The sequence below is a fragment of the Thermobia domestica genome, chromosome 2, assembly GCF_964235325.1.
Source record: "Thermobia domestica chromosome 2, izTheDome1.hap1.1, whole genome shotgun sequence".
NCBI lineage: Eukaryota > Metazoa > Arthropoda > Insecta > Zygentoma > Lepismatidae > Thermobia > Thermobia domestica.
The window spans coordinates 149,958,490-149,986,430 of NC_137455.1; the positions used below are offsets into that span (position 1 = coordinate 149,958,490).

Genomic DNA, 27,941 nt, shown 5'->3' on the forward strand with positions numbered 1-27,941 from the left:
AGTTATATGGAATAGAGTAACCCATTGCATAATGAATGTATTGAATTAGTAAGACTTAGTTTGACACACTAAACGCATTTAAATACATAATCCGAGAAAAGTAAGGTACTCACATTAATACCACTCCACACTTTAAGAATTATAGTTCCACACTCCTTTCCTTCAGTTCCACAAAGTGTGGAGTACTCCACTCAATTTTAGGCCCTAGTTGCCGGTGAAATTGCAAGCCAATCGCTGAAGTTGAGGTTATTCAAAGCGCGTATTAGTGTGGTTGTCACAATAGGATGTTCCAGGTGCCGATTGGGTTCCGCTATCAATTTGCTGCATTCGCTCTAATCTCCTTGCTGACAATTCTCAATGGTCGGTGATTCCTATCATCGAAGCTTTTCTTACGTCTGTTTTTACGCTTAACCACAGTTGTTTTGCCATGCGTTCTGTAGGCCATTGTTACCTTGCAGAATGTTTCTCGCGATACACTTAACACGTCGGTTATCTTAGATACACTATCTCATTTTTGGTCACAAACACATAGACTACCTTAAAGAGACTAAGTTCAAAATAAGACCATAGACCCTTATGAGTTCCCTTAAATCTGACTCATTATCCCTGCATTTTTGTAGCAGACAAAATTTCAAATTGTCTGCCAGAATCTGAAATTGTCTGAACAATAATATTACTATATATATATATATATATATATATATATATATATATATATATATATATATATATATATATATATATATATATATATATATATATGTGTGTGTGTGTGTGTGTGTGTGTGTGCGTGTATGGCGTAATTTGGTTGCCTGTAGGATGTACAATAAAGACACTACTATACTGAAAAGATTGTAATTTTAATTCGTAAATTTAATATATGACTTATATTTTAAATTTAGAACGATTAGAAAAAAGAAATTGCAGTAGACAATTAAAAGTCTCTTTTACGTGCTTCGTAAATATTTTCACTTTGCCAATTCTGGCCCCACGACATGCCCTTGTTTGTTTATCTTTTTTGGAACCATCAAAAACGCATCGAAATCAGCATGGTGCAAGAAGTAATACACTGTATTTGAAAATATACTGTTTTCTAATATGATCGTCTAAAAGAGTTGAAGACCTCAGGAAATAAACTAAAATCACATTTAATCACATTTACATGTAATGTCAATATTATAAGCTACATGACACAGTAAAGTTAATATATGTGAGAAAAGAGTAGAATAGAAACTGAAACAATTTCTGAAAAACTAATACTGGTTAATATATGTTGCTATTCATATGGCGAGTTTCATTTTTCTTTTTCTAGGTACGACCCTTAAAACAATAACTTCTTTTTAGCAAAGAGCTAAAGACGTTGGTTTGTAATTTATTTTCTATAACATACATACCTACATATATATTAAAATAATTCTATACGTTACTGTATATTAAAATAATTCTTGCTATAAGTAACTCTGTAATTAGCAATGAAAATAAAAATGCAGGTACTAGTGTGAAGAAATAAATTTAAAATGATAAAACTCTAGAAACAGTATAGTAATTGATTTGTTTCGTTACCTCTGTTTTAAAATCAAGACCCAATAAACTGTTTTAATTAAAATTTCGTATCAAGAGTCACCTTTTGCCAGAAAGAAGAATTTCATTATCTTCTATCTATGAAAATGCTACAAAAGCAATAAAAACGTTTTTTTTTTTTTTTTTTTTTTTTTTTAGTGCTAGCTAGATGGCTAGCTCCCCCAAAGGCTTATGCCTTTTATATGGGAAGAGAAGGAAGAGGATTGTGGATAGAAGGTATGCAGTGTTTATTTTTAGTTCCAATAACAAACAAACAAAAACTATATATATATATATATATATATATATATATATATATATATATATATATATATATATATTACGAAGGTAAATACAGAAACAGATGTGAATATATAACAGTAGACATTATAGCATTATGATATAATCATAAATGAGGGGAATGTATGAGATGGAAATGAAGTGCATCAGACGTCACAACACGTGGGATGTGTTAGTGGACGACTGAGCTTATCTTCTGGTCCTGGGGTGGCTCAGGACCATGATGGAGACAGTGTGAATCCTGTTAGAACAAAAGGACTACTGTGCAACATAGGATGGAAATATGAGAGGTGAATAATAGTCGGTTTTATAAGCAGCAACGGCATGAAGATCGGGATGATCAGGGGGTAAAGTGTAATGATATAAAGAAAATAGAAGGGAAAATGAAGTATGATGAAGGGGGTGAGAAGGGGTATAAGCTATATCAAAAATTCATAGTATCTAAGAGGAGGGCATGTCGTTCCTCGAACCGTTTAGTAATATACTTCAGTCGGAGTGTTTCAAGGTGGTATAAAATATGGAGAAAAGTTAGGCGCTCGTAAAGTTCATGTGTAGGGCTGGGAAATATAATGCAGAATGCAATACGTAATGCATGGCGTTCAAGAATTTTTAGTTTCTCGTAATAAAAGGGAGATGTGTTAATCCAAGCCACGGACCCATACGTTAGTATTGGCCGGAGAAAAACCTTGTATGTGTTTAGGACGACAGATGATTTGAGGCCCCAAGTCGTTCCAATTAAGTGTCGTAATAGATTCAATCTTATAAGCTTTAGCGACAATCGTCTTTAAATGAGGACGCCAGGTAAGGTGTTTGTCGATGGTGAGACCAAGATATTTAACGTAATTAGCGGGTTTCAGGCGAGTGTCGTCAACGGTTAAATTGAAATAAGATGGATTTTTCTGAATTCTACTACGTTTTCTGGGAGGAAGAAGAAATAATGTTTGCGTTTTATCTGGATTGATCTTGAGCTTCCACTGGTTGCACCAGCTGACGAAGGAGTTGATAGCAGACTCTGCATAGCAGTATTAATTTGCTGTACTGTGTTCCCTAAGGCAAGGAAGGCTGTATCTGCGTATTGAAAATAAAAACGCCAGAGCTCCAACCTCTAAGCCCTTATTCATATGCAGTCACTGAGTGACGCAACTCGGTGACACAACTGCTTGTGAAGCATTGCTTTAAATTGTTGCGTTCGCACGAGGTAACTGCAGTTGCCGTCATTAAAACGGTTGCCGTCACTCGCGCAACTGTCTCGAGCAACTCCGTGTCCGTCACTCGAGGAAAAGCATTGCTTTAAATTGTAGCCTTCGTACGGGGACACTGCAGTGACCGTCACCGCACAAGGTTGCCAGTGTATCTTGATGCCAATGTATATATATATATATATATATATATATATATATATATATATATATATATATATATACCGTATTTACTCGCGTAATTTTCGCACTTTTTTAGACGAAAAAAAGTTGTTTTGAAACAAGGGTGCGTAAATTATGCGGGAAAAAAAAATTAGCCACATCAGTGAACATCATCTAATTTTTTTCCCTAGTCAAAATAACACGAAAATACCGGTACACATTTTCTTTGTAGCAAGAATTGACAACAAACAACTAATTCTAAATTTGTAGAAAAATAACATTAAAAAATTGATAAAGAAGTCGTGTGGTTTTTTACCTTACAACACTGGCTTTGCTGCGTTGCCAATTGTTCATTAGCTACCGTAATTGATTCCTGGAAAAATGCTGTTTCACAAAAAGTTTCCGCGTGCGCAAATTACGCGAGGAAAATAAAATATACAGAAAATGCCCTTCAAAATTGGGATGCGAAAATTATGCGAGGCCGAAAATTACGCGCGTATTTACGATATATATATATATATATATAGTGCTGATCGGACGAAACATGCACACTTGATCTTTCCGTACCTGCCCTAGTCGCCGGTTTTCTACCCCTCCCCGATGAGGGAAATTTTTAACACAATAGAAAATGATAATGAAAAACTTATTTTATGCATACCTTTATTTCGTTTTAGTATAAATTTTAATGAATTTTCATTTTACATATGCTGTGAAGAGAGACTTAATTACTAGAAATTCACAATATTTTCTTGTTGTTTGAAATAGTTACATAGAATAATGAGATTTACAATATGCGTTGGCGCAATAATGAAAGGAATTCGTTTTGAATTTTCGTCCGTAATAGTTTGAATATTCCAACACTAAGAATTTCATTATAAAGAATAAAATAACCGGATTGTTGAAATTTATCTAGATTTATATTGTGACAAGGTGTTGAGGAGCACATGCACAGGAGGGTTGCGAGGGAAGTGCAGTACACCGTAATTACCCGCCTCTTCGCTACTGTCTACTGCAAGTAGAACGCTAAAATTCTATTTAGTTTCGACGATCAATGATTGAAGCCAATAGACTTGCTAAATCAATTATTATTTGGAAACTGTTTAATTTGACTTCTATTATTATTATTATTATTATTATTATTATTATTATTATTATTATTATTATTAATAATAATAATAATAATAATAATAATAATAATATACTTTTGCACATTTCTTCGTCTTGCTAATTAAATTTTCATTCAAAGTGCTCCCCTGAAAACGTTGCGCCCCTAGACCCGGGCCTAGCGGTAAATCCAACCCTGCCTAATCGTCTATTATGTTTTGTTATTTGGGTATTAGTCATTTATATTAATCACCAGATTTGCAGCCACACCTTATGCCAAATGAATCATTTTCGGATCTACGTTTATAATAATAATAATTATTATTATTATCACGTAACGGGACTTATTGTATTGTATTCTTAGTACGTCCGTCCGTTACTACCACGATAACTCGTGGACAAATGCCAAATTTTTATATTGTTTTTGCAATAGATATGGGGAGCAATTATGGTATCTCGTCCGAGTTCGTTAATGGAGACGATTAATCAACTGGACGTGGTAAAAATCAACCATTTCCGGTTTTAACGTTACCATTATAGAGCGAAATACATAATAGATAGCGAGAAGGGATTTTCTCAAATCGATTAAGCGTGCCAAGAATAACTTCCATGTCTTTCCTTAATATTGTATTGAAACCGGAAGTGGTAGAAATCCAGTACGACTTCCGGTTTCAATATTAATCTATAAATAAAAAAATGATAAGAGAGCAAGTTCAATTTCCTTGGAATCGACTTATCGTTCTAAGAATAGTCCGCATCTTCTCTTTTAACACTTTATTCAAATCGGTAGAGGCAGAAGTCAACTATTTCCGGTTGCAGTGTTGATCGCCATAGAATAAAAACGGTAATAGATAACGAAAAGTGTTTTTGTAATCGATTTAGCATTCCAAAAATGTTTACTATCTCCTCTCTTAACCATCTAGTCAAACCAGAAATTGCATAAATCAACTACTTCCGGTTTAAATGTTGATTACTATAAGGTAAAGACGGTAATAGGTAGGAAGAAGCGGTTTTCTGTAATCAATTGTATCCCAAGAATAACATTCCATATCGACTCTAATCTTTTACTAAATCGAAACGTGGTACACATTTACCATTTTTGGTTTCCATATTAATTTGAAAAAATATTGGCGTGCTCCTCTTTATTGTCTTTACCAGAATTATGTATTATTATTATTATTATTATTATTATTATTATTATTATTATTATTATTATTATTATTATTAAAATCATTAAGGAAAGAGGTAAAGGACGGAAATATGTTGTTGACAAAACCAAACATATATTGATGGGATTCTTTGTGGCTCGAACCATGAACAGCTATATGTGTGTTTCTGTGTGTTCCATGTATTTCTGTGTGTCCTGGCAACACCATTCATAACCTGGGCAAAACAGAAAGGAAGGGAAAACAGAAAAGAACAAGAAACCTTGGTACCTGCTGTCGGTTACCTGTCTTTTCACAAGCAGTGACGCAACTAAGTCACGTCACTCAGTGACCGCGAGCAAAGGAAGCATAACTTTTGATTTCAAACCTTTGACTTATAGTTATTTGTAATTTTATGTTTAACAAAGACAAATATTTTAAACTATGTGTACTTTAAATAAATAATTTAAATAGATCTTTATCATAAAGTTTATCTTTTTTAAATTATTGTTCAAAGCCTTTGTATTTTAATAAGCCTTCTCCAAAATCAATGCAAATGAATTGTGCTGCTATCTTTGGAGTTCTTTTAAACTATACGTTTGTGGCCAATCCTTCTTTCGTGGTAGTATTACGTATCAATCAGTGGCGCCGGAACCAAGGAGCTCAGGCCCTGTTAGACCCCCAAATTTTTCATTGGAGGCTGGGCTCTTCCCCGAATAATCAATCCATATTTTAATTGATTTGCAGGTAGGACTATTGTTAATAGTTTCAAAACTCAGCGCAAGGCTTTGTGTTTACTTAAATATCGTACTACATATACCGCATAATCTATCCGTATATTATTTGATACGCATATATGTATAGTCATTTGAAGTAAGTTAACTTGTTTACAATCCCTCATTTGAGTTAATTATAAGATTATTTAAGCCCCCTGACTGTTATCTACTCATCGGCGCCTCTGGTGTCCGTATATTTTTTCCTGGTATTGTGCTGTTTACTGTGAGTACAAGTATACAAAGACTCCCTTTTGAAATTTCGTCAGCCAGCGCTTCTCCTCACTCCTGCACAAAAACACACTATACGATTTGTCCTTTTAACAGTTGGGGCGCAACTTCATGCTGCTGTTCTAGCTACTCTACCAGGCGTAATTAATCTTGGAGCAGGCGTTAGTTGGGTTGCCTATCTCGCAGACTTTGTTCATCAAGAATTTCTGTGGCCCACTGTACACAAAAAGTGTTCAAAAAAGTAAGACTAGCAATAAGATACATCTGCTTTTATTACGAATGAATATACTCGTGGTTTTAAAATCGGTGATTGTCAATAAAAAAAATATATAAAGTTTGGAACGACCTTTGCGAAGAAAATTATAAGTTAAGCGGTTAATATCGAGATTTGCTTAAGTTGGAGGTGTGCTCTGCAGTACGCAATATATTCATTGTTATATATTGTGTTTTCTGTGCTTTAAAAAATCTATATTTGAAAGGAAACAGGACAACTTCTACATCATTCAAATTTCCGATTTTATATTTATCAGATTTTCTTGTACGCAGAAAGGACATTCTTGTTAGTATTGATAAAAAATTACCCAATATTTTTTTGCTTACACTATGATTCCCCTTGCCCGCAGTAGTCATTTCAGGTTTTGCTGGGGAGGGGGCAAGCCTCTTCGATATACATAGTTTAACTTTTTTCATTAGATTAGATTTGAGTTTGAGTTTAACGTCCCGTTCAGCATCGAGGCTATATGAGACGTGGACCTACTGATTAACGTGGAATCCGAACCACATGAGTTCCCGCTGGTAATCGAACCTGGACTTTTTCATTAGAATATTATTATACTATTGATTAAAATGTATATAGACATCTTAACACTCAAAAGAACAATTGCCCGCTTGCCACGTTGAAATGACGCCCCTACTTGAGTAAATTAACTAAAAAAAAATAGTTTGTAGAACGAACATTTTTCCATTGCTTTCTATTCAAGAGTAAACATTAGACTGGGCTATATTGAGGTTTAGCGTCCCTTTCAGCACAGAGATTATATAAGATTTGGACATATTGTTTAGCATGGAATCCTAACCATATGAGCTCCCACCGGGAATGAATATGAATCTCCCATGCCGGAGTAAACATTGGAGACAAGAGGAGAAGGAGTTGTGATTTGGTTTAATATACATGTTGTAATCTACTATATTACATAGCTGTGATATGTACGAAGGGCATTCAATAAGTAAAGAGACAAATTGCTATAGCTCAATAAAGATTTATTTGAATATTTCAAAACTAAGGCTATTTTTCAATATAATCACCCTTTACAGTTATGCATTTGTCCCATCTTTCTTGCAGCTTCCTAATTCCCTTGGCGAAGAAATCTTTCGATTTACCCCGAAGTCACCTTTGCACCGCTGCCTTAACTTCCTGTCTGGGAACCCATCTGGCACACGTTTTTCTGTACTTTAAAATGTTCCTAACGACATTGTGAACAGTTCCAACACTTACTTGAACTTCCTCAGCTATCATTTCAACAGTAATTCTTCTGTTATCACGAATAAGTCCGTCAATCCTCGATTCCAACGAAGAACCAGAAACTTCCACTGGACGTCCACATCGGGGTTCATCACCTACACTTGTTCGGCCACTTTTAAACCGATCAACCCACTTGTACACATTTGCACGGTTCATACAACTGTTACCGTACTGTCTCAACATTCGAGAAAAAATTTCACTTGGTTTTACACCTTCTGCAACTAAAAATCTAATGACTGAGCGCTGTTCTTCTAAGGTGCAATCTTCTAGAGGACTTACCATGATGAATTGATATTTTTGAAGTTATGTTGACATAAAATTACGAAACAGCAGATCAGAGCATATCCCAAGGTTGCCAGCTAACACCCTTGAAACAAAAAAAAAAAAAATTGATTAGTGTTAAAAATATAGACTTTGTCTCTTTACTTATTGAATGATCCTCGTATTTATAAATTACTTATTTTCAGACATGAATGCTCTTTGTCAGTAAAATACAAATTCTTTATTTACAGAAGAAAAAAGATTGCCTAGCCGGGATTTAAACCCATCTTAAAAATGAACATTAGCACGAAAATCCATTACGTTATCTAAATCAAGAGTGCATGCCTATTAGCTTTCTATGCTTGTTTTCCTTCCTATTCTGCTGACGGTACTTTCCACAGGTTTTAATCTCGTTTCATATAGTCTGCCAGTTTTTTACTTTTATTTTCTTTTTTGATCATATTTTGTTTGTTTTCTACATGCCACCTGAATATTTACTTAGAGCTAACGTCCAGATGATCTATCTCTATTAGAGAAAATGCACATTGTTCTGTAACAGAATGGAGGAAAAATAGATTTCCCTTGTAAGGAAATCCGAAGGACGCAAGGCTTTTGGTTCAACCTTTTGCACTTAGTCTCTGGAAGGCAGTCCCATTTTTTGTGTCCAGAAGTGTATAAAAACAGTACAAAATACAAAACAAAATTTTGGTAGCTGCTTGGTATAAATTTGTAATGTTCTTGAAAGGTCCTCTTAATTGAACGAAGACGTCATCTCTCTTTATTAATTAACTTCTTGTTCAATCTTCATAAATGCATGTTTTCTCTGATGTTTATAATGTTGCCACGAGACGAGACATTACGAGACGAGACGAGACAGACTACTTGTCCCGTCTCGGAAACGAGACGAGACGGGACGTCTCGTGAAATGTCTCGTCTCATCTCGTGTCTCGAAAATGAAAACGCTGGCGGGAATTGCCAAGATTGAAATTGCCAGTAGTCATATAGATTGCAAAAGGAGAAGACATGTTTGTGTGAAAACTTGTTGAAAAGCCTTCATAGAAAAGTGTCCTCTGTCTATTGAATGAAACAATCGTGATACATGAGCTTCCAGGAATATCATTCTTAATGTCTTGTCCCCAATTCCCCTTGCTGTAAACTGAGGAATTCTCATTTTTTTTTTTATTTCTGGCTGGAATGATGACAAACAAAATCAAAGACAGGGAAGATTTTTACAAGGTCAAGAAACCGAACTACCACCACCATCTATTCAATTTGAAAACTGGATAAGGTCTACACTCATTACAGGCTGTAGTTGAAAGTTCTGGCCGAGATGGCGGAAGAGAACAGAACAGACTACACTTATCTTTATTCTCTGGTGGCGGTATTCTTTTTGCTATATGAACCGAAAACGGCAATTGAAGTATGTCATCTTGCAACTAAAATTTTGTCTTCTCTCTCTCTCTCTCTCACACACACACACATAAACATAAAAACACACTCTTTCCATTTTACCAATCGCTCGCTTATTATACAGCAGTCATGTTGTAAAATTCACCTCTTTGTTTGGAAGGCGGTCGAAGGACAAAGGAAGCAAAGATATTATCGACGAACCCTTCAAATTGTTTGCTTTCAGCAAATTTATGATACTAACAATCAGTGGCGGCGAAGGGCGGGGCGAGCGGTGCCTTTGCCCCGGGCCCCACTTTCTGGGGGGCCCCGGCGGTAGGTAAAAAATAATTACTAAGGAACTTTGTTAGCCGTACAAGGGCTGTCAAGGTTTATAATCCACACCTTCCTTGAAAGGAAATGCAATTAATTGTCAATCAATATTACACCAAATGACGGATGAAACAACAGAAGTATCTGTCTAATAAAGCTAATATAAGCCGTATAAGCTATACAAGCTATAAGCTTCGGGCCTCACTCTCTTGGAGGCCTGAAAGAAATTTAAAGAAAAAAACTGAATGTAGATTAAAGTAAATAAAATAAAAGTTTCATTATCTTGGAGGCTCCCAAAGAAATTTAAAAGAAAAAGCTCTGAATATGGGTAAAAACTAAAGTACGATAAACGTTTTACTTTCTTGGGACCCCCAAGAAAATCAAAGAAAAAAGTTGAATGTAGGTGAAAAATAAATAAAAGTTTTACTCTCTTGGGGCCCCCAAAGAAATTTAAAGGAAAAATGTATATGGATTAAAATATGAATAAAATAAAAGTTTCACTTTGTTCAATAACCTCAGAGAAATTTAAAGGAAAAAGCTGTGTAGATTAAAATATAATAAAAGAAAGTCAAAGTAAATTGTGTTGTTTACATTCTAAGGTCTTATGATGCAAGTAATAGGGTCTCATCTGCTGGCCTGCTTCCTAAAACATCACTGTTTATTTATTCACATATCAGTTGAAGAGAAGGGTAGAATGAAGGGATGAACGTAATGCTTTATTAGGGTACTAGCATTCTGTTGCTAACTGAAAGCTCTTTGGTGCAGACGCTATAGTCGCAGATTCACTTGTTTTTCTTCTGTCTTTTTCTTTTGTCCTTTGCAAGTCGAATTTTCAGCGAGCGAAACCCTTTTGCTTAGCTGGTTCCCCCATTTCGGCTCTTGTTTTTTGGCGTATGAATTTACATTTCAGCCCACAAATTTAGAGTGACGAAAATGTTCAATAAGAAAACAAGTGTTCAAGTATTCAAAATACTTCAGCATTATATTTAATTCAACTCCTGATTGTTCTCCTGTGAAACAGTTGTCACAAATCATTCGATTTGTTGGCATACAACGTGATACTGTTCAAGTTCGTGAAGCATTTATTGATTTTATCTCTGTCAAAGGAAAGGCTGCTAATAGTATTTCTGCTGAAATACTGAAGTAACTACAACGTGATAGGCTTGATATTAAGATTGCAGAGGCCAATCTTGTAATAAAATCAGCCTACCATGACCGGGCAATATTCTGGAGTTCAAACTTTGATACGGAATATAAGTTCTTTGGCCATTTTCGTTCCCTGTAACTATAATTCGTTGAACCTTGTGGCTTACATGCTGCGCATGTTAACGTTCTGGCGAATACTTTGTTTGGAGCAATGGAATGTTTTTGGCATTCTTCTCTAGATTTACTCACCGATGGAATGTGCTACAAAATCACGTAAAAATTGGTCTGAAACGTAAAACTGACACTAGATGGAGTTCAAAAGCAGAAGCTTTGAAGGCACTAGAGACCTGCATGGGCCGGGCTTGGGCGGGCCGACTCTATCATTTCTTTGGGCCGGGCCGGGCTGGGGCCGATTAATTGCAATTCTTTAATAATTATTGACATTCGTTAAACGATAATTAGAATAAAGGCAAACGTTGAAGAAGTGTGCCCGTGAAAAATGTTACAAAATGAAACTTCGAAAATTTATCGGGCCCGGGCCGGGCTTGGGCCAAGAATTTCTAAAAACTTATCGGCCTGTGCAGGTCTCTAGAAGGCACTTTCTATAGTCAATTGAATGAAGTAATTGATCTGTTGGAAGATCTGCGTGACACTTCGACTGAAACACTTGATACTAGAGGAGATGCTGGTCTTCTTCTTGCAAGCATCCAGCCATTTAAATTCATCGATTTACTACATTTCTGGTCTGCAAATCTCTCATATATTGATCGGATCCAAAAATGCCTTCAATCTCAGGATATGAGTTTCAATTAAACTCTTATTCAGTTACAGAGCCTGGTTAACACCATTAATATCTGGAGACTTGAGCTGGGCAAGGAAATCATGTCCACAGCTGAAAGAAGTTGCAGGGCATGGAACATAACTGTGGGTACACACAGTAGAAGGAGATGTATGATGCAAAGAATGAAACCTGACTGCACAGGCCGAAGTGAAGCGCTCTATCAATGAAATTCTAGATGATATGAGACATCATTTTACTCAGATGCATGACCTGAACGACAGATTTCGATTCCTGTGTTCTATGGCCAACCCTGCGCAGTAGCTAGATGATGAGAGCGAGGAAAGGCTAAAAGCATGTTGTTCTGATTTAGCTTTGTTCTACCCGAATGACCTGGATGACTTAGAATTACTTCAGGATTGTAAGGATATAATCCGTTTACTAAGGCGTGCTCAGAAAGCTAAAGAACAACTTGACTTTTCACCACAAGGCATACTGAAATATGTATCTTGAATGGAGCTTGAAATTTACTAAAGTTTGCCAACCGCTCTTCAGATTTTGATAACACTGCACGTATCTGTGAAAGGTCTTTCAGCAAAATGAAATTGATAAAATCATACTTGCGTTCCACAATGAGTCAAGAAAGATTCACGAATCTGGACATTCTTTCTATCGAAAATGAACTAGCATCCACTTTGGATTTTGATAATATAGTTGAGACTTTCGCTGCTACCAAAGTAAGGAAGGTATCATTCTGAATGTTAGTGGAACACAGGCTAATATGGTAGTGGAACTACTGTCGAAAGTAGTTTTGTTTCAAGTAAAGACAATCAAAATCCAAAAGTACCAAAAGAGTAATAAAAAGCCGTTAAGATCTGTCAATTGACTGGTGATAGCTGGTAATGAAAAGTAGGATGGTATAACCCGTAGTAGAATTCTGTGCTTACATATTTAATCTATAATATATCCCCAATTATTCAATACATTCAGGATTTTTTGTTATAATATATTCTAATACTATGTTAGTAAGAGGTAATGGAAATAGTCGTAAGTGATAGAATATAAACATGACTGAATTATTAAATACAAAATAATATAATCATAAAACAAGTGTGAAATCTGGAAACAATAGTAAAATAGACAAGCAGGAGAGAAATGTTCTAGTGCTTAACTATTCATTGATACTTCGGCAATAGTAGTGGGACTAAATACGAGGGCTGGAAAGAAAAAAGTGGCAACAGACAAATCATTCACGAACCCTTTATTGGACAATCATGAAACTTCTACAGGCCTTCAATGTAATCCCCGGCAGCATGTTGTACCCGTTGCCAGATGTGGGGAAGTCGCAGGATACCAGCAGCGGTGCCCTCTTTGCTGATGTCTTCAAGAGAGTGCCCTATAGCTCGAAGTATGGCATCTCTGCTGCGGAAACTCATCCCTCGCAGTGGTTCTTTCATCAAAGGGAACAGATGAAAGTCACATGGACTCATGTCCGGTGAATAGGGTGGGTGCTCTAGAACCTCCTACCCCCATCTTCAAACAGGTCCCTCACAATACCTGCGTTGTGACAACACGTAATGTAAAAAATGGTTGGATCCCTGATGAAGTTGGGTCGTTTCCTGCGGAGTTCAGAACGATGTTCTTCCAGAAACCTGCGGTAGTACACTGCATTGACGGTCTGGTTCGGAGGAACTGCATGCCGTAAAATGACACCCTGTACATCGTATGCCACTATCAGCATTATCTTCACATTCCCAGGTTCCTGACGCAGCTAAGGACATTGTGCAACACATTCAACACTGTGGTATGGAATGTTCCTACCTCGTTCGCCAATTCTCTCGCAGCCCATCTCCTGTTCACTTGCAGCAACAATTGATTCAATTCAATGACTCGGTTGTCGACCGCATGGCGTCCTCCACCTGGTTCCTGTTGCGCACTGCCACGTCCTGCACGAAACGCTGCTACCCAACGTGCCACAGTCCGATACGGCAATGCGTCATTCCCGTATGCTTCACGTAGTCCGGAGTGACATTCCGTGGCGTTTTTACCACGGGACACTTCTATCTTTATCCATGAATGTTGTTCTAACTTGGAAAACATCACCTTTAGAGCGGTGTGCTTTGCCAACCTGCATTCAACACACTTCACTACGATCACTGCCGCGCCTACACCAGCGCCACCACCCGCGTTGTATAGCTCCACCCACCCGCTACAAGTATTGCCAACTGCAGCTCGCTCAAAATTCCCTGTGCGGGAATGGGACAGTGTTGCCACTTCTTTCTTTCCAGTTCTCGCAGATCGTACATTATCACTGAAGGGAAACCTAGTGAAAGATAAATGAAGAATACACGCAGGGGAGAAATCTATTCTAGCCATTATTTACTGATAGTTCGGTAAAAAAAAAAAAAAAAAAAAGTGGTTAAGTATTGTATATGACCACTGGAGAGGAACCTAATGTTAAAGTGAATGGGGCTAATTGTAGAAGAAAAATCTAATCAAATAAAACCCATCTAGCGTCAATTCAGACAGGTGAGTAACTATGAGTAAACTTAACCATATGAGAAATTGCGCAGGAGAAACACCAAAGGCGAGAACCGAACAAAGACTTCTAGAAAACATAGAGCTTGCATTTAGAAATCGGATCGGTTATATTATTGTTTGCAATTTTTGCAATATCAGCTCATTGTTACATTTTGTAGGTAAAATTGTCTCTAAATGTATTATTAGGAGCATTACTTCCACTATTCCATCTAATTACAGTACGCATTGATATTAGGATAGTATAGGTGTAGGATAAATTCTGGATTCTTGATTGTTAAGTTTTGTTTGTTCTTAAGATTATGTTATTTCTGTCGTGAGTTGTAGTTTCCGTTACACTTGTATACATAATCCTTTTTCTACCGTGTCCTTTGTTTAAAAATGAATAAAAAGAAAACAATATGCAATGATAGTCATGGTCCAGATTTGTTTTTAGATACCAGCCTGAAGGCGGTTCTAAGTATTAAAAAAATAGACAGATGCTGAATGTCTCCCCATTTGTTAATATATATAAATCTCAGATTAAAATGATCTAAACACACACACCAACGGGAAAGGAGGAGGAGTAAACAAAAACATGATTATGTAAATGAATGTCAGAAATAGAAGTGTATAAATCACGATTGTTCGAAAAGGGGCCTCGATCTACTTCACTGGCCCCGGGCCCCAGTTTGCCTTACGCCGCCACTGCTAACAATAACACTTTAAGTGAAGAGGTTTTACAGGGGGACCTTCGTTTTGTTACGCGGAAATGTTTGATCTGACCAGAGTGCGAAATTGCCCTCTGCTTCCATGTTGAGAGGAGGGGAATACTTCCCTTTCCTAGTGAATAATATTCATTAGGACCTAAATTATCTTCAGAAATGGTTTCTTACAGAGTGTAAAGAACATTTGGTATAATATTCATGGAACTCCGTTGAAAGCAGAAAATATCATGAGAATGATCAAAATTCGAACATTGAAGAACATAATTACAGAAAAGAAATAGGATAACCAAACCATAATTTTAAATCTGCTATAAAATGTATTTCCTATATTTTTACTAATTCCTTACTCCCATGAAAGTATCCTGGGGAGGATATTCTCTTAAAAATTTTCAGACTGAAATCCTTTTATCCCGTACGATTTCGCCCCCTGACACAATACGAAAAAACAAACGCTGTTAAAATCCATACACATGACCCTTCCGGGACTCAACCCGGGGCCTTCAAGCTGATGGTCTATCGCCACAGACCGCTCGGCTTGGTATGAAGATGTACGTTGTATGATTGCAAATAGATCACGACAATATAAGAAACTTTAGTCCAAAATGGCCACCCAAAAATCAACTTCTTTTTTAGACCACTAGCTAATCTGGGTGTACTGTCATGAGTTTGTTACACAAACGGGGCAACCACCATATAGCAGAGACCTGCACGGGCCGAATTTTTCGGCCCGAGCCCAATCCAGCCCGAATGTACCTAGGCCCGGCCCAGCCTGAGCCCGAAAAGTTTTGGAGATTTTCGACCCGAGCTCGGCCCGGCCCGATAAGTCTTTTAAAATTCTTGGCTCAAGCCCGGCCCGGGCCCGATAAATTTTAAAAGTTTGATTTTGTAACATTTTTCACGGGCACACTTCTTCAACATTTGCCTTTATTCTAATTATCGTTTAACGAAAGTCAATAATTATTAAAGAATTGCAATTAATCGGTCCCAGCCCTGCCCGACCTGAAGAGAAATCAGTGTCGGCCCACACAAGCCCGGCCCGCCCCAAAGAAATAACAGAGTCGGCCCGCCCAAGCCCAGCCCGTGCAGGTCTCTACCATATAGTGGCACACACCCCGCGGTCACGGGAACAGATTTGTACCATGGAGATGAAGACTGGCCCCAAGCATTCTTTGGTCCGATGTGTCTTTCAGCTCCCCTTACTATGGCACTTTAAGAAGAGCTTACTGTGCAGTAACATATAAAATTTCAATCAAATACTTTCCATTACTCAATAAAATTTGGTTCCGAGCTTTCTTTTCTTTTTTTCTTTTTTTTTTTTTTTAAAAAAAAGAATAATTGCAACAAATCTAAACATGCTAAAATGGAAAGTAGTTTTTGGATTGGTATGGAAACCTAAAGGCTGGAATATATGAAATCAAAGTGTACACACATATCTATATCTCTACTTATCTATATGGTATACCTTTCCATCTCTCTCTCTCTCTCTCTCTCTATATATATATATATATATATATATATATATATATATATATATATATATATATATATATCCAGACACTATAAAGCAAGTGGGCTGATAGTATACGATAGTGTCGGGGATGGTGACGCCTTTACATCGAACTTTGCTTGTCGTGTAAACATTATTTGACATTAGTGTCTTCATCTTCGACGTACCTATGAGCAATTTACTCTATATTCGTGTATTGAAATTGGTGAAACAAATTTCAATGTTTCAGAATGTAAAAAAAAAAAAAAAAAAAAAAAGCCAGGGTCGAGAAGCCTCTGACAACTAACAGCAGATATATATATTATCTTGTAAACTATTTTTCCTTGCCTTGTGAGCTTATTTGAATTTATTTTTAAGACCTTTAGGCAACTTTGGCCCACCCCGAATGGATGTTGATGGGAAAATTAGTGAAATGAAGAAAGTGGTCGGATACTAGACAACTTCGAGAAATACACACATTCGAAAAGTGAAATGAAATGAAATGAAATCTTTGAGTTTCACGTCCCACGGTTATGCCAGTTAAGCTAAACGAGACGGTGATGATGAGTAATGAATGAAATGGTGGAATAAAGAAAGTGGGAGGAAACGGGAGAACCTCGAGAAAACCCACGCACACGGTGTTTGTCCATCACATAGTTCACTTGGCGGGGGCTGGGATCGAACCCGAGACCCCAAGCACCAGAGGTGAACGCTCTACCACTGATCTACCGCGGTCTCCACACACATTCGATGTTTGTCCACCACAAAGCTCACATGGCACTAACCGAGATCGAACCGACTACCACATACACCAGAGGTGAAGGCTTCACGGCGTAGCTACCGTGACATTTCTTGTCTTGTGTGTTCTGGGTAATACTTGTAACTTAGTTGTATCTTGATTAGCATGGTACAGCCTGCTACATTTTACTTTCGTTCCCATGGTATCCTGCTATATTTTTTACGAGACAAAACGAGACAAACTACACGAGACGAGACGAGACGAGACGGGACATAACCGCTCGAGACGAGACGGGACGAGCACATTTTTTCGAGACGAGACATGCTTTGCACGAGACGAGACGAGACAGCCTGAAGTCTCGTCTCGTCTCGTCTCGTCTCGTGGCAACACTAGATGTTTATATACTATACAATCCAGGAACACATACATGTAGCCATGATCATTCTAAACTATTTTCCTGGCAACATATACTGTATATGTTCATTTAGCCACAATTTCGTAATGGAGGGGTCGTGACATGAAATACTGTGGTTACCCACCAGGGGCTCGATCAATCTAAATTATTTTACTGGCAACATATCCATATTGGTTTGTTAGGACAATAAAACGAAGATATGTTAGTAAGTATTTTAATAACAAACTATGAGGAAATCTCGAGTAAATAATATTTTTAAAAGTATTGAAAAAGGTATAGTATTCTGAGGTCATTCAAGCTCGGTTCTTCTTGTCTTCTTTTTCTTATCTTCGTTTAATGCCGTCAAGGATAGCAACGAGATCTGTTCCAGCAGTAAAGGCATCCTATAAAATGAATTAGTGCTGCCGCGAAATTGAAAATTTCTTCAACAAGTGCAACTGGAATCTATGTTGCCAGGCTCACATTATTGGTGATTGTGGTCATTTCTTAAGTTCTACCAGAGAGTCTATCTGATCGAACGAGTTTATCGATCGTCATATATAGTCCATAGGATTAGCATGGAGCTAGATGGAATTCGGAATGCTCCGTTACATTTTTTTTTTTTTTTAACTTGACCCCTCTTTCCTTCACACAAAGCTCCTCATAAGAAAGAGTAACCAAACACTTACTGTACCTGCTTATTTTTAACGCTGATTCTTCTTTTTTTCATTTCTTTTTTTCTCATCCTTACTATTTTTTTTTTCATTTCTGGTTTCGAAAGGGGGAGGGTCCGGACCCCCCGGACCCACCCCTTAGCTACCTGCCTGAGCAACGTGTTAATTAGAGGATTTGTTCAAAATAATAGTTGTGGGTTTGTCCATTCTCACGTTTGAGGCATTTGTTTATTGGGGCAGTCCAAAATGATAGTTGGTGGCGATCGTCTGTTAGACGTTTTGTCCATTGGAGTATTTGTCAATTGTGGTTTTGTCCAAATGATAGCTGGGGGATTTCATCATTTCTGCGTTTTTTGAATTTGTCCATTTCCGAGTATGAGAAATTTGTCCAAAATGATAGTTGGTGCATTTGTCCATTTTCGCGTTGAGGAATGGGGTTTTGTCCATTGGGAATTTGATCATTGGTTCATTTGTCCATTGTGAAAAATGTTCTGCTCCCGCTACTGTTTATATGAAAGTGTATTTATGTTCAGATGTAGTATTACCATAAAAGCCATAAAATATTCAAATACAGTATTAATCACTGACTGGTTCATATTAGTTTTGCTGTGATAAGTAACTTAAACAAGAAAAACAAATCACTCAAGAAAGTAACGTTTATTTTAAATTAATAACTGTGTGACAGTTTCACCAACTAACAACATATTGGCTTCATCAGAGGTCAATATGTTCAGTTAGTTGGCGAAATTGTCACACAGTTATTAATTTAAAATAAACGTTGCTTTCTTGAGTGATTTGTTTTTCTAGTACTAGTATTAATTAATTAGCCATAACAAAACAAATGTTAGTATAGACCAGGAACTTTGTATTTCTAAATTGAAAGCGTATTGGAAAGCTAAAGAATGATTAGGTATTTTTCGTGCGTTGAATATTTTATGAACCATCCCAAATTAGTTTCAGACAAAGATTGCAGAAAGAACTTCTTCACATTGACGCTGACAGTAATACCGGTATTCTTTTTTAGTGAATAGGAAGTGGGATGCTAGTCAGTCCAACCCATGAAGGCGTACCGGCTCCACAAGACCCACGATTGGGCGGCGTCTGTCAAACAACACAATCAGACCCACACACCTTTTAGTTTAATCTACAAGCTCAAAGGAGAGGGGAAAAAAAGTACAATTCCTGATAATGGATATTCATTCATAACAATAGGAAGTTAAGCACCGCCAGCATAAATTCATAAAGGAACAGAATAGCTCCAACAAACACGGTGAAACAACAATGTGTGTTCATTCAGAAGCCTAATCGTATAAACAGGATAGCCTCATTCTCTAGTTATGGCTTCCCTCGACTCACAAAACTTAAAATTCTACGAGTAATAAGTCTATTCGTTTTAATGTATCGAAAATAAATAAATAAATAAACGGTATTTGTCCCATCTTCGCCTTTCAAATAAATTAATAGTAGCGTTCTTATTTAGGGCAGCACTCTCGTCTTCTTACTGAGTTTTTATTCCAACTACCTCAACAGGATATACCATTTCTGCAGTAAAGAGAACTGGACTAAGAACCCTTTCATCTCCTCCTAGCATAATTTTAAATCCCTTAAAAGTAGCAGATAATATTAAAGCGATCATATCTCCTTGTTATTTCTTTATTTATGTTGTACTGTACAATTTTTCGAGACATTCCCAGGAACATTCACATGTCCTATTATTGAATTATAAAGCTGCCAGAATTATCTTATGGCTAGAGCGCAAATCATAGCCCAGATCTGAGGTAAACTTAGTAACAATAATTCAATGAAATTACATTTTTCGTCAAATTTACATTGTGTGCAAATAGACCAAAAGTCAGGAAGGCCAGGGATCATGCTTTTGTTCCTGTAAATAATGTCGAACAATAGTTCAAAATAGCCTTAACTACGAGGAGCGCTGAAGTAACTGAAAAAAAAAAAAACTGCATCTTGGTATCTCCTATTATTTTTTTTTTCTATGGAAATCAATATTCAAACCGGAAGTAGTTGTAAATTTTAACCACTTCTGGTTTTTGTAATGCAATGGATTGTGACGATAATCTCCTTTGAAACAGTGAATAGATTGTACACAAACCGCATGTCGATATCTATTACCATCTATATTCTATGACGATAACTATTTATACCGCCAATGGTTAATTTGAACCACTTTCAGTTTGAATAGTGGATTAACGAAGAAGAATATGGAAGCAGGGGCTCAAAATTTATGTGAAAATTGAATTGTCTAGTTGTTTCTTACCATTACACTTTCATTCAAATGCATATCCTAAAGGTGGTTCAAGTATTTTCCATAAATCTATTCTTTCCATGCGAGAAATGGGTATTTCAGCTAGTATAGTATATTTTTCTTTCTGAGGCAGAGAGCTCATTGAACGGTCCTCGGAGTCAGGAGCGTCATTTCAGATTTTGCTAAAGGGGCAAGACCTTGATATAAGTAAAATTTCGCGTGTTTCACTGATTTACTACTATTCTATTGATAAAATCTATATACATTTCAAACTCAGGGGGGAAAATGCCCCCCTAAATGACGCCCCTGCTAGGAGTTTGGGGTTATTTTGAACTATTGTTCGACGTAAGTTACAGGGACAGTAAAGTGTATAACAGCATGAACCCTAGCCTTCCTGACTTTTGGTCTATTTGCACACATGTAAATTTGGCGAAAAAATGTGATTTCATTGAATTATTACGAGGGTCATACTGAAAGTCGTGAGTAACATGTTTTCACAATCGTAATCTTTACTTGTAAGTGAAACCTAGTATATTATCTCAATGTACAGACCTTTCTTTCTTTCCAGACGTTGTCGCTATTTTTTGCTAGCACGTGCCCACAGGCAGGATTTCCAAAATGGCGGGCAGCGATGTTTCGTTTCGACAGTGTGCTGTGATTGAATTTCTTGTTAAAGAGGACCAATCTGCTTCCGAAATTCACCGCAGACTGTAGCGTGCCTATAGATATGTGTGCATGGTTGCAAGCAGTGTTAAATGAGAGAAACATGGAAGGAAACACAAGTATGGAAGATGAGCCTCGCAGCGGGCGCCCTCGAATAGCCTCCACGGAACGCAACAAGGTAAGGCTTGATGAGCTGATTAGGGGAGATAGGCGTATTACTGTGAATGAAATTGCAGCAAAACTTGGTGTTGGACACAGTGCAGTGCAAGAAATGATTCACAGCTTAGATTATCGAAAGGCTTGTGCCCGTTGGGTCCCACGTTTATTAACCGATGACCACAAACGTCAGAGACCAACCATTGACCAAACCCTTCTTCAGAGATTTCGACATGAAGGTTATGATTTTTTGACGAGTATTGTGCCTGGAGCTGAATGCTGGTTCAATCATTATGAACCTGAAACAAAACGAGAGAGTACGGATTGGCATCTCTTGAATTCGTCACCGAAGAAGAAAGCGAAGACAATACAATCGGTAGGGAAAGTTAAGGGGAGTGTCTTCTGGGATGCACAGGGTTGCATTCTGGTTGATTTTCTTGGGCCTGGACAAACCATAAATTCCGCCCGTTACATCCAGACACTTTTGAAGCTCCGTCGTGCCTTGCGTAATAAACATCCTAGAAAGAAGATCATCCTTCAACAGAATAATGCACGTTCGCATACTGCACGTGCCACTATGGACAAATCAGGAGAGTTGGGTGGGAAATACTTCCACATCCTCCCTACAGCCTCCGACTACCATCTTGTCGGTTTTGTGAAGGAACAGATGCGAGGCTATCACTACGAGACACCGGAGGATATTCGGCAAGCAGTGCGTCAGTGTCTACGGGCGGCTGGAACGAAGTTCTATCGCAAGGGTATTTTCAAACTTGCAGAACGATGAGGAAGATGTGTGAAAAAAAAAAAAAAAAACGGAGACTCTGTGAAAAAAAGGTCTGTAGATTTAGATGATGCATTTGGTTTCACTTACAAATAAAGATTACGGTTGTGAAAAAATGTTACTCAGACTTTCAGTATACCCTCGTATTATTAAGTTTACCTCAGCTCTGGGCTATCATTTGCGCTCTAGCCGTAAGAAAATCCTGGCAACTTATAGTTCAATAATAGGATATGTCAATGTTTCAAGGACTGTCTCGAAAAATTGTACAAAAAATTAATTAACAATTAATAACCAGGGCAATTATCTATTACTTTAACAGATTTGAAATTACACTCTACTCTTCATACATAGTATTACAACAAAACTCAATGTTGATATTAAGCGTCAGGTTTTAACGTATAAGTAGACAGGTGACAACCTTAACTATTGCTGTTTGAGTCTGGCCGGTGATGATTTTACCACCTCGATGGCGTCACACTTTGGTCCTTCCAATCTTCAAAGTAGACAAAAGCCGCAACAAGTTACGAACTGCAGGTCCTTGCTCTCACAAATGGTGCCTGGAATGATATTTAGTTACACACTGTTAAGGGAATTTCGGTGTGAATTTCAGGTACACTACAGAAAACTCCCACACCTTGAAAGATGGATTGATGAAACTTCAATTGCCAGTGTCTTGTTGCTACAGCATTCGATTTAGAATAGGCTTATAACACAATTTGGCATTACGGAATTTTAAAACAGTTCGATGACGAGATTACGTAGCAATATGACGTAATTCATAAAAGAACTATCTGGATGAACTTTAATTTAGGGGAGGTCTAGTTTCCATTGCTGTTTTCTCTCATCCCCTCCATTTTCCAACTTTGCACAGCGTCTGGAACGAATAGCTATAATGCTGAAGAAAGACACAGAATCAGAGAACGCACGCAGTACTAGTGGAGTCATATGTTAGTTGTTGATCTTAAGTAACGCGCACTCGATGACAAAACGAATGGCTAAACATGAACATCAAAAATGTAGTTTTAAAATTCTTAACATTCAGAATACAGACCATATATAAAATAAATTTGCAAAAATTCTAGTGAGAGCGAGTCAATTATGTCACAAAGACCGACATCGTGGGATTAGTTCCAAAAAAAAAAAAAAAAAAAATATGAAAAGCTTTTTTTCTATCTTCAAGCATTCGGTGAAATGTATTCCTGCGTATTGTTTCGGAGTACCTACTCATTCCTAATGCACCCATACGAAGATTCACTACTACGTGAAATGTCACGTTCTACAATTCCCTTCGTATCTCCAAACTACAAATAATTCCTCTTCGTATCTTGGGTCTTGCAACAACAACATACTTGCTGATATGTACTAAATACATACATTCAATTTATAAACTGTTTCTAACAGGTACTCTCCCTACAGCAATAAAGTTTACCCAATCGTTTATTTCTCAAATCTCAGTGCTTGTTGCTATTCTGCGAACTTTAAATAGCACTATCATTAAGTATTTTATTAAAAAAAAAGAGGCTCCGTGTTAAAAAGAGGAATTATTTCACAAATAATTTAAAGAATACGGAGTGAACTCTCAACACCTTGTATAGGGCTATTATAAATGATACATATATATATATATATATATGAAAATAACCACAAACGCACTGAGTTTTCCCTTTACAAATGTTTTATATGTGCCGATTGCTGTAACATCCATGCTTGCATTGCTATAACAGACGAACATTTCGCATATTCTAACACACAAAAACCCTCTTCTTCCTTTACCTCCAGTTTGGAAATGTACTAAACTCGTGCTGCTACCTGGAATGTACACTCATGTCCAAAATGATTGTCGGATATCTATAACTGTTTTCTTGTAAGAATATAATTTGATAATGATTTTGCAGGGTACTTTTAATACTGATACTATGTGTATGATCGGGAAATGTATATTTGTGGAAAATTTCATAGGAAAAGAATTATAAATACGAAAATTAGAATGAGTAAAACAAAATGTTGCTAAATGGACAAGAAAGTTTTATTTTCGCTTTATTGTTCTTATTTGTTGCTCTTTTGACAGGAAATTTGCCACATACATGTCTTTGTCGATTATACACATACTAACATTGTAACAAATACCGAGCGAATTCATTATCAAATTATATTCGTACACCGACATATTTAAAGGCATGCGACAATAATTTTGGACATGAATGTATCCTCGTCGCCAAAAGTGCCTTTACATCGCCGTGACGGGTATGTGACAGCGCAGTACATTAAAGAAGGGATGGTTGCATAAGAATTTGTGATTAATTTTGAAGAGTTTTTATTTTGACTAGGAAAATAAAGTAGGTATAGGGAGTAAAGACACAGATTTGAAGCATCAGTGCACTGTCATCTCTGAAAAGATTCGTATTATTGCCTTACATGTTCGCAAAACATTATTCTAAGTCCTAAATCTGTGCGTGAATTATTTCGTTCGCCTCACTGTAATTATTTTAGAATGGAAACTGATTACGCTGAACGTGAAAATGTTTCTCGTAAAGCAAGGGCCGTAATAAATGTAAATAAGGTTCTCATTATTATATAAAACACATAAGTATTTATTCCGTGTATAGAACAATATAATACAGTAACTAAGCAACATCATAATCACTAACGCCCGCAGGATTTTTTTCAACGGGTGGAGGGGAAGTCCGATATAGAATGTTTCGTTTTATTCCCTATATATATTAACAGTCATAACATTTATCATTGATAGCGTATATCGTCTTTCGCCACTGTAGCTTATTAGTCAGAACATTCATCTCCAGACATGATGTCGAGAGAATAGAAAGAAATAGATATGAACAGTGGTGTAACTAATTTTACTGCGCCCTGGATCGATCGATCATCGATTTACTCATACTCCCCCAGGCCCTCTGCCACAGGTATTTCAGCTGCTGCGTTATATATATGGTTCCATGTTAGAAGGGCCAAACAAAAGGGCGAAGACAGAAAGACCCGAGTCAAAAGGGCCCTGCGTCAAATGGGCCCGGGTCGAGATGGCCCCCTCGCTACAAAAGGGTCCGAGTCAAAAGATCTCCGCAACAACAGGGCACGAGTCAAAAGACCCTGCGTCAAACGGGCTCGGATCAAAAGGGCCCGAATCAAAACGCCCCTCATAAAAAGGACCCGGGTCGAAAGGTCTCCGCAACAAAAGGGCCCGAGTCAAAAGGCCCCGAATCAAAACGACCCTCATAAAAAAGCCCGAGTCAAAAGGTACTCCGCTACAAAAGAGCCAGAGTCAAACGACCCTGCGTCAAAAGGGACCGAGTCAAAAGTGGCCGAATCAAAACGCCCCTCATAAAAAGAGTCATAGTCAAAAGGAGCCCACGAGAAAAGGATCCGAGTCAAAGGCCCTGCGTCAAATGAGCCCGGGTCAACAGGTCTCCACAACATAAGTCCCGAGTCAAAAGGGCCCGAATCAAAACGCCCGTCATAAAAAGGAGCAGAGTCAAAAGGGGCCCCGCTACGAAAGGGCCCGAGTCAAACGGCCGTAAGTCAAAAGGTCGCGGATTAAAAAGTCCCTAGTCAAAAGGGGCCAAATCAAAATGCACCTCAAAAAGAGCCCGGGTCAAAAGGGTTCCACGACAAAGTTACCTGAGTCAAAAGACCCTGCGTCAAACGGACCCGGGTCAAATAAAGCCGGAGTCAAACGGCCCCGCGTCGAAAGGGCCCGGTCGAAATATTTCCTAGTCAAAAGAGTCTCCCGACAAAAGACCCGAGTCAAAAGGACCTGCATTAAACGCGCCTGCGTCGAAATGGGCCCCGCTACAAAAGGGCCCGAGTGAAATCAGCCCCACATCAAAAGGGACCTGTTCAAAAGGTCTCCACAACATAAGGGCCCGAATCATAATGCCCCTCATAAAAAGGAGCCGAGTCCAAAGGGGTCCCCCTACTAAAGTGGCCGAGTCAAACGGCCGTGCGTCAAAAGGGTGCTGGTTTAAAGGGCTGGAGTCAAAAGGGGCCGACTCAAAACGCCCCTCATAAAAAGAACCCAAGTCAAAAGTGTTCCACGACAAAGGGACCCGAGTCAAAAGGCCCTGCGTCAAATGGACCCGGGTCAAATAAAGCCGGAGTCAAACGGGCCCGCGTCGAAAGGGCCCGGTCGAAATATTTCCTCAACAAACGGGCTCGAGACAGATGACCCGAATCAAAACGCCCCTCATCAAAAGGGCCCGGGTCGGAATGTCTCCGCAACAAAAGGGCCTGAGAATCGTTTGTTAACACAACGCAAAAATTTGAGATTTAGATAGCGATAATAAACATAACAATTATAATGATGTCTGCAGAATTTTTGTGTATACTGGTACGGAATGACAACCAACGTCAGTAACAGAGGCGACTCTTGAGGGAAGTGACATTGGTAAAAATTAACATTTTACGAACGCAATCCACAAGAAGTTAACTGCACAAATGTATGATGGAATTTCATTTACGGTGGAAAACATTAACGGTCTCAAAACAAAAGATCAAACAAAACTAGTGATGAGCGCAAGAGTCTTGGTCTTGCAGTTTTTGCAAGAGTCTTGCATGCAAGACCAAGACCAGGAATCCCGATGCAAGACCAAGACCAAGACCAAGGGGTGCAAGACCAAGACCAAGACCACACCTGCAAGACCAAGACGAAGACCAAGACCAAGACCAAGACTCTTGAGCAAGAGTCTTGCACAAGTACCGTTTCGGTGGTAGAGCAGTCACATGTGGTTATACGGGTCCCTGGTTGGATTCTAGCATGCGCCATGGAAACTTTTTAGTGGGTAAACACCGTGTGCGTGGGTTTTCTCGGTAGAGACCTGCATGGGCCGGGCCTTGCCCGAGACCCGAAGCCCGGCCCTACCCGCGGGCCGGGCTTGGGCGGGCCGATTCTATTATTTCTTTGAGTCGGGCCGGGCTTGGGCCGATTAATTGCAATTCTTTAACCCTCGAGAAGTCGCGCTGAAAAAGTAACGCGAGTAGTCGCGCGCGGTCAAATGGACCGAACAAACATAATGTGTTGCAAAAATCGTTTTAAACAGTTTTCTTGTATTAGAAACGTAATTTTGTATATTTTCTGATTAAGAGGGAATAACATTTTTATTATTATAATAAGTTTTACAGTAATAACTATTAGAGAAACCTACAACTAGACATGTTATTTTTTTATTTCTCATTTGGAATAAAATGTTTTTGTCGTTACATATTTCTTTAGATAGATAGCTACGCACTGGTTTTATTGAAAATTTTAAACCTGATGATGATCTTTTGTTTTTGTCAACTTTGGTTCGTCTAAAATTAGAAATGCAATAGTAAATTAGTTAAAAATATACTATATAAACATAACAATAAAACAAAGCTTCATAGCGCATTTTACATTGAATTAGAGCTCAGTCGTAGCTTAGCGGTTAGCATACACGCCTTTGGCGTGGGACTGCCGGCTCGATTCCCGGTGGGACCTCATGTGGTTCGGATCCTTCGTTAAGCAGTAGGTCCACGTCTTACATAGCCTTGATGCTGAAAAGGGCGCTAAATTGAAATCAAATCAAATTTACATTGAATTATTTTAAGGTCCTGTTATTTTGAAACTTCACTATACAGCACTACATTGAATTATTTTAAGTTATCTTCAAA

General features: G+C 37.9%; 1 protein-coding gene across 1 annotated transcript; it reads left to right on the forward strand.

Annotated features, from left to right (window-relative positions):
- Nucleotides 1–21,428: 21,428 nt before the first annotated feature.
- On the forward strand, nt 21,429–22,304 carry LOC145679214 (histone-lysine N-methyltransferase SETMAR-like). The gene has a single exon (XM_081749802.1). It carries the CDS (start codon nt 21,429–21,431, stop codon nt 22,302–22,304), a length of 876 nt encoding a protein of 291 aa, XP_081605928.1.
- Nucleotides 22,305–27,941: the final 5,637 nt, after the last annotated feature.